This window comes from Apodemus sylvaticus, chromosome 11 (genome assembly GCF_947179515.1).
Source record: "Apodemus sylvaticus chromosome 11, mApoSyl1.1, whole genome shotgun sequence".
NCBI classification, from domain to species: domain Eukaryota; kingdom Metazoa; phylum Chordata; class Mammalia; order Rodentia; family Muridae; genus Apodemus; species Apodemus sylvaticus.
The window spans coordinates 23,064,646-23,073,202 of NC_067482.1; the positions used below are offsets into that span (position 1 = coordinate 23,064,646).

Here is an 8,557-nt window from a genome sequence, read left to right on the forward strand (position 1 = left end):
AACTAAGTTAGTAATACTGGTCTCCTGTAATGGACAGAGTACAGCAGTGATAAAAGAAACTTAGTCATACATTTCAGATTATCACAGTGCATTTACAGAATCAGAAATCAAGAGAATAGCTACTAAAATGTATAAAATAGATGAAATTTTCTAGGAAAGCTCTTTTTCAAATCCTTTTCAAGCTTCTTGGCATGAGTCAAAATGGTTCAAATGTATTGGTGTAACTTTGAAAATCAATATAATTTTCACACAAGTAATACTGTTACTACAATTATTTCAGAAATCATAATTGGAACATATTAAATTGTTTGTCTACATGACCTCAACTCACTTCCTGAAATCACACGCTATATTCCAGAAAAATTCCTTTCACCATTGTGTATTTTACATGTTTTGGGGTGCAGGGAGACCCACTACATTAACCGAGATGATGGGGAAGGCAGACATATGGCTCATCCGAACCTTCTGGGACTTGCAATTTCCTCACCCTTTCTTGCCTAATTTTGACTTTGTTGGAGGACTCCATTGCAAACCGGCCAAACCACTGCCTAAGGTAACCCTATATTGATTTCCTTGATAACCTGTTTTTTCCTGTTTCATGGAAACAATTCTTCACCACTATTTCCAGATATTTGGTTTCATGTGATATATATAAAGTAGACTAAAACTCTCTGACAATTGACATATACATTATTTCCTTACATCTCTCGTCTCATTACTTAAGAGTGTCAAATCACTTTAGAATGTGGTCAGTGATTGAAGGATGTTTAAATAACTCATAAAAGAGAATTTATACTATCTTCAAAACATATAGTAAATGCCAGCTAAAGAAACAAAGAATCAATTTCTTCACTAAAGAGAAATTATATTTTACTTGAAAGTATTATAATGATGGAGAAGTGATAAAGTGTGATAAATGTTATATAATTGTTATTATAGATAGACAAATAGGTTGAAGAAATATCCAACAGAGTTCAGAGGTAATGTCCTAGAATCCTTGTGAAGTTCCAATGACGTGGCGAATGTTCAGGGTTATATTAATGAATGTAAAGAAGTGAGAGAAAAACAGAAAATTGCAAGAATCATTGCCAAGACTTAGCTAAGCAGGACTATGACATGGCACACAGATGGTTTTAGACAGCTTCATGTATGCGTGTTCCACACACAGTTCCCTTTTAATCTTTCCATTTCATTGTAATGTTTCTACATTTAGGTTTGACAAGAATATTGGTTTTTTTCTCTGTAGTTTCCACGTACAAAAGAAAACAACACTGTTTCTTGTCTGGCTCTCCTGTTCTCTAAACAATAGCTATTTCCTAAGTTACATAATAATATTTTTCTGCCTGAGTAAAACACAATTATGTATATTTATTTACCAACACTTTGTCACACATTTATCAGTTGAAGAATATCTAAGATAATTCTATATTGGAGGGATTATGACTAATGATATAATAAACATTATTATGTGGATTTTTCCATTGTAATTATTTCTGACAGATACCACCAAAGAGTGGCATAGGTTAACTCTACATATCATATAAATGTTACTTATATAAAGAAGCTTATTTCTGTTTTCCATATCATTTTACCTTTACAACTACGATAAATGCATAAATGCTCAATTTCCATATTATCTGTGGGAGCATTTTTGTACTACTTAAATTTTTGTGACATTCATGATAAGTGGATTATGATGGAATATTGATATATTTTAATTGAATTTTCTGATAGCTAAAATTATTAAAAGATTTTCAGATAATTGTAGAATGCTTGCATCTGAGGGAATGATTGCTTTGGACCATATGCCTAAGTTTATTTAATTCTATTTTCTTATGATATTAGAGATCTTTTTTAATGAATATACTCTGAGCAATTTACAAACATTATCCAACTCTTTAGAGGGTCTGTTTTTCTTTGTTCTTCCTAAGCTTTTACTCTAAGGTACTCCTAACTTTCAATTTCCAATTTATTCCCAGGGATACTGGGGTAACTGTTTTGGTTGTGTGTGTGTGTGTGTGTGTGTGTGTGTGTGTGTGTGTGTGTGTGTGCTATGGAGTTTTCTTTTCTTTTTTGGGCAGTAGAACAACTTCATTTTTAGTTAAAATGTACTACAGATAATTTCTTTCATTTCAGTGTAAGAATAAAAAATAATTCATTGCCTGTGGCTCTTATAATCTTTCTCCTTCCTCTTCCTGTTGTTTTTAAAATACCTCCTAATGATCCTCTAAATTTCACTGACATCTGCAATACCAATACTTTTGTCCTCAAATTTTCTTATTTTCATCAACTGTGCTATAGTACAAATGTACTCTCCATGACCACATAAGTCCTGAGGCAATAGATACACCAGTCTCCCTAAAATAATTCCCATAATTACATGATTTCCTCAGTAATCATGCCTCAGTCCTTTAGCCAATGCTTCCCATGCAGTCATTCATTTGTGGTGTTACAACTTTCTTCACAGGAAATGGAAGAATTTGTCCAGAGCTCTGGAGAACATGGTGTGGTGGTGTTTTCTCTGGGATCAATGATTAAAAACCTGACAGAAGAAAAGGCCAATATTGTTGCTTCTGCTCTTGCCCAGATTCCACAGAAGGTAAGATAAAGAGTCCACTAGGTGAACAAGTGTATTATAAGTCTATTGACCTCTGATTGGATTATAGTAGGGAAAATTCCTGTGGAATGTAAGGTAGTGGGCTTTTTCCTATGCATCTCAAGCAACATTTTAAAAAGAAAATTATGAATTGTAGAAGATAGATTATTAATCTACTTCTGATTCACATTATGACCTGAAAGATCACACTTAGATCCAGCATGGTTGTGCACACCTGACATGTTGGCACTTAGAGATCTGAGGCAGGTCCCTTTCTTCATATTTACAACCACTTTACACTTCATTTTGATTCTCAAGCTTTTCTGTTCTGGGGCTGGGAAGAGGCCACAGTGAGGCATTAAGAGCACTGTCTGCACTTCGTGAGGAGCTGGGCTTGATTGCTAGGACTTCCATAGTAGCTCACAAGTATCCCCAACTCAACTGCCAGGGAATCTCATGTGTGCTTCAGGGCCCCCAAAGAGAACACTCACAGTGCATGGAATTACATGCAGGCAAAGTACCCACATATATAAAATGAAACAAAAATGTATGTAAAGAAAGACAAAAATATCTTCTTCCCAATAACTGATGTGGGAAAATATAAGAGAATAGATAAAAATAGGCACTGATTCTGAAAGGGAGCCCAAGATTATAAAATTATGAATTCATCATCAAGAACTCTGCTTTTAACATAGGATGAACATGTTTCTCTGGATGGTGAAAGATGGAGGTTTTTTTTTGTTGTTGTTTTTTTTTTTTTGTAGAACTCTGGAATTCTTTTTTTTTAATTTTTATTCGATATAATTTATTTACATTTCAAGTGATTTCCCCTTTTCTAGCCCCCCCCACACTCTCCAAAAGTCCCGTAAGCCCCCTTCTCTTCCCCTGTCCTCCCTCCTACCCCTTCCCAGTTCCCCGTTCTGGTTTTGCCGAATACTGTTTCACTGAGTCTTTCCAGAACCAGGGACCACTCCTCCTTTCTTCTTGTATCTCATTTGATGTGTGGATTATGTTTTGGGTATTCCAGTTTTCTAGGTTAATAACCACTTATTAGTGAGTGCATACCATGATTCACCTTTTAAGTCTGGGTTACCTCACTTAGTATGATGTTCTCTAGCTCCATCCATTTGCCTAAGAATTTCATGAATTCATTGTTTCTAATGGCTGAATAGTACTCCATTGTGTAGATATACCACATTTTTTGCATCCACTCTTCTGTTGAGGGATACCTGGGTTCTTTCCAGCATCTGGCAATTATAAATAGGGCTGCTATGAACATAGTAGAGCACGTATCCTTATTACATGGTGGGGAATCCTCTGGGTATATGCCCAGGAGTGGTATAGCAGGATCTTCTGGAAGTGAGGTGCCCAGTTTTCGAAGGAACCGCCAGACTGATTTCCAGAGTGGTTGTACCAATTTGCAGCCCCACCAGCAGTGGAGGAGTGTTCCTCTTTCTCCAAACCCTCTCCAACACCTGCTGTCTCCTGAATTTTTAATCTTAGCCATTCTGACTGGTGTAAGATGAAATCTTAGGGTTGTTTTGATTTGCATTTCCCTAATGACTAATGAAGTTGAGCATTTTTTAAGATGCTTCTCTGCCATCCGAAGTTCTTCAGGTGAGAATTCTTTGTTTAACTCTGTACCCCATTTTTTAATAGGGTTGTTCAGTTTTCTGGAGTCTAACTTCTTGAGTTCTTTATATATATTGGATATTAGCCCTCTATCTGATGTAGGATTGGTGAAGATCTTTTCCCAATTTGTTGGTTGCCGATCTGTCCTCTTGATGGTGTCCTTTGCCTTACAGAAACTCTGTAACCTTATGAGGTCCCAATTGTCAATTCTTGCTCTTAGAACATACGCTATTGGTGTTCTGTTCAGAAACTTTCTCCCTGTACCGATGTCCTCAAGGGTCTTCCCCAGTTTCTTTTCTATTAGCGTCAGAGTGTCTGGCTTTATGTGGAGGTCCTTGATCATTTGGATTTGAGCTTAGTAAAAGGAGACAAGGATGGATCAATTCGCATTCTTCTGCATGCTGCCCTCCAGTTGAACCAGCACCATTTGTTGAAAAGGCTATCTTTTTTCCATTGGATGTTTTCAGCCTCTTTGTCGAGGATCAAGTGGCCATAGGTGTGTGGGTCCATTTCTGGATCTTCAATCCTGTTCCATTGATCCTCCTGCCTGTCACTGTACCAATACCATGCAGTTTTTAACACTATTGCTCTGAAGTATTGCTTGAGGTCAGGGATACTGATTCCCCCAGATTTTCTTTTGTTGCTGAGAATAGTTTTAGCTATCCTGGGTTTTTTGTTGTTCCAGATGAATTTGATAATTGCTGAAAGATGGAGTTTTATGTAAGCAAGGATAATATAGGAAGAATCTAGCAGCTCACAACTCCATAGAATGTATTACTGAATTACGTTCTAAAAGCAATCTTTTGATGTTTGTAAACTACATTTATTCTATTACTTGATACTGATTTCTCCTATTGTGGAGATAAATTTTTATTTTACTAAGCAAAAAGCACACAGAAAGGAAAGAGCGACAATTCACATTCCATTTTGTGAGCTTTCCTTGTACTTTAGAAATCAGTTTGATGCTAGACATTAAATGTATTTAGGACAATAGAAAGCATATTTTACATTTTCCTACTGACACTTTTCCATGGACAGTACTTAATAAAATTTATCTGAAATGAAGTAAATATAATTCCTTAAGAAAAAAAAAACTTTTGGAAATGGCAAATTGTATCATGTGATATATTATGAATCAAATTAAACCTAAGTGCAATGAATAGCCAAAAGAACATGAAAATATAGGTAAAACAGTGTTTGTGTGATTGATGTAATATTGAGATTATATGATATGTACATATACCCTATATATACATTGGATTACATATAAGATATTCATAATAATAAACTATTTCTAATTGACCTTAGTTTTCCCAATAAGGTTTATATTAACTGCCTTAAAATTTTGTGTATATTCTAATTTGTCACTAATTGTCAGACATATAAAATTAGTATAATTAAGTGTACTCTCAAGTTATTATGAAGCAATGTACAGAAAATATATTATTTATTTCAGTCTTTTACTGTCTCATGATATTTTATAATTTCTCCTCTCTTAAATTTCATTGTCTATCATCTGGATAATATTAAACTGAGTAATCTCAATTCTCCAGAATCAAAATATACCAAAGCCTTGGAAGTTCTGCAATTAAATAGGGTATTGTCTGTGTGTAACAGGTTCTGTGGAGATTTGATGGTAAGAAACCAGACACCTTAGGATCCAACACTCGGCTGTACAAGTGGATCCCCCAGAATGACCTTCTTGGTAAGGAAAAATTCCACTACAGGATTGTGGCTATAATAACATACTTATTAAGAACAGCGCCCTACTATGCCTTCATATTTCCTTCTCTTTAATATTATGATCAGCAATTATGTAAAATCACTTCTCACTTCAGGTCATCCAAAAGCCAAAGCTTTTATAGCTCATGGTGGAACCAATGGCATCTATGAGGCAATCTATCATGGCATTCCTATTGTTGGCATTCCCTTGTTTGCGGATCAACCTGAAAATATTAATCACATGGTAGCCAAGGGAGCAGCTATTAGAGTGGACTTCAGCACATTGTCAGCTACAGACCTTCTGACTGCCTTGAAGACTGTCATTAATGACCCTTCGTGAGTGTATTTGTTGTTTGCTTCATTGTTTGAATTTAGATTTTTTTTAAAGGTGGGTTTTTTCTTTTCTTTTTTGTTTCTTACTATATGACCACAACACTAGCCTTGAACTCATAAGTCTGCCTGCCTCATCTTCCTGAGTGCTGGGATTGAAAATATGTGTATTCATGCTTGGTGTGAGTAACTATTCCTTTAAAATTAGTGATAGATTCAAATCATTAGATTGATTTATACCCTATTTGAAGGAGAATAATTTTGAATAACTGTAATATTATATGTCACAAATATGTGCTTATTTTAATAATAAAGTTACTCTAAATGCACATTTCAATGGATGAGACATGATTAGTCTAAAACTATTCTATATACATAAATAATATCACAAATAATATCACAAATATATCGATTGGTAACAAGTGCACTATTTCAAAATATAAAAGATTGTACAGAGTAATCATGAACCTTAATCTTAATGAAAGGTTAAACATTTACTGATATTTTCAAAGTTTAGAAACTTTTGGTAAAACTTTACTTTATTTCTATAATGATATGTGATATTGCATAGCCAGTACTGAAGAAATGAGAGACAGTATTAAATTGTTTCTATACCTAGAGAACGCTATTTGTAGTTTCAAGCTTTTCCAGTAGACAAATGTACCTGGCGAGACCCTCCAGAGGACAAATAACAGGAGAAAGTGCAACTGGTTCTTTACATGCAAAGTCTCCTAGTCCAGAAACAGAAAATCATTGGTTTGAGTCTGGTAAAAATTCTTTGCAAGGAAGAAAGATAACAAGTGTTTTCAAAATAGGAATCTAGTTATAAAAAGAAATTAGGAAACAGACTAAGAAGAAAATAGGAGAAACTGAAACTAGAGAGGAGATAATCCAGTAGAACATACTGTTCCTGGATTCTTAAGAGAATTCATTGTCTATTTCACTTCCTGTTCTTAAATCTTACACACACACACACACACACACACTCGCACACACAATTTGACTCTCCATTCTTTCACTTGCCAATGTTTAAAATATTGCTTAACTACAAAAACTGAAATTAAAATCAATATATGTTATGTTAATCAGAAAATTAGCTTCTCTTTAATTTTGATTGTATACATTGTCCCTTCAGCTATAAAGAGAATGCCATGAGATTATCCAGAATCCACCATGATCAGCCAATGAAGCCCCTGGACAGAGCTGTCTTCTGGATCGAGTATGTCATGCGCAACAAAGGAGCCAAGCACCTTCGCCCAGCTCTGCATGACCTCAGCTGGGTCCAGTACCACTCTCTGGATGTGATCGCATTCCTATTGGTCTGTGTGGTAACAGTGGTATTCATCATGGCAAAATGTTGCCTCTTTTGCTGCCATAAGACTGGTAACATGGGAAAGAAGAAAAACGAGTAGCATCAAGAAGGCTGAAGCAGAGAGTCCTCAGAGAGGAGCCTCTGCCACCTGCTTCCAGCAGGAACCTGGTGTCACAACAGGTGCCTTCCCTCTGAAACACGACATTGTCATGGCATCATTGAAGATGGCCCTCGTGGATTCACTATATTTTAAAGGCATGCAAGGGCTCATGCCAGATATACACTCAGAGCTATGAAAACAACATCCTATCTTCAGTTTAGAATGTTTTGATGTAACTGAAAATTATTGTCTGATTAAAGGAGGGTAGCCTCCACCACAGGTCCTTTAGGGAATAGTTGATGGAAGTTTGGTATACCCAAAGATAACCAGAAACAATGGCTACACTCCTTTTTCAAACAGTAATTTTCAAACAATTCTTACAGCTCCTGACATAAATTCCAGTACTTGGGAGTACTCTGACTTGACTTAATAATTAGATTATTAATTTAGGTTCCTTATTATCTCTTACTCATAACTCACCTGAACACTGCCATCTCATTCTGACTTTTGAAGTAGACTTAATCTGCCAAATGGTCCATTTTCTCTCACTTTGAAAGTACACATCCAAGAAAAGTCATATTTTTTAAGCCACAATATCACCTAGATCATGCAATATTTCAAATCTGAAACATCCCCCCACAGACTCGCAATCTGCTTTGCTGATTTTGTTTAATTCATTCCTACAGAATTTCTTACCCTGATTCAATAAAATATTAAAATCTTTCCTTATGTCCACCTTTCTGATTCCCACTGGCCTCATCAAGTATGCTCCAATGCCAGGTTTGTGTCTTATTATTTGATTTTTAATAAACCAGTAAGTTCAATTAGTGCTGTGAATATACATGCAGATATCACAGGACCACAA

General features: G+C 35.5%; 1 protein-coding gene across 1 annotated transcript in view; it reads left to right on the forward strand.

Moving 5' to 3' along the window:
• LOC127696156 (UDP-glucuronosyltransferase 2B1-like) overlaps positions 1–7,692 on the forward strand; it is a 9,123-nt gene extending 1,431 nt beyond the window's left edge. The window contains exons 2-6 of the mRNA XM_052198695.1: positions 405–553; positions 2,468–2,599; positions 5,846–5,933; positions 6,067–6,286; positions 7,416–7,692. Of these exons, the coding sequence (XP_052054655.1) occupies positions 405–553; positions 2,468–2,599; positions 5,846–5,933; positions 6,067–6,286; positions 7,416–7,692 (866 nt within the window). The remainder of the gene's footprint in view (positions 1–404; positions 554–2,467; positions 2,600–5,845; positions 5,934–6,066; positions 6,287–7,415) is intronic.
• The last annotated feature ends 865 nt before the right edge of the window (positions 7,693–8,557 follow it).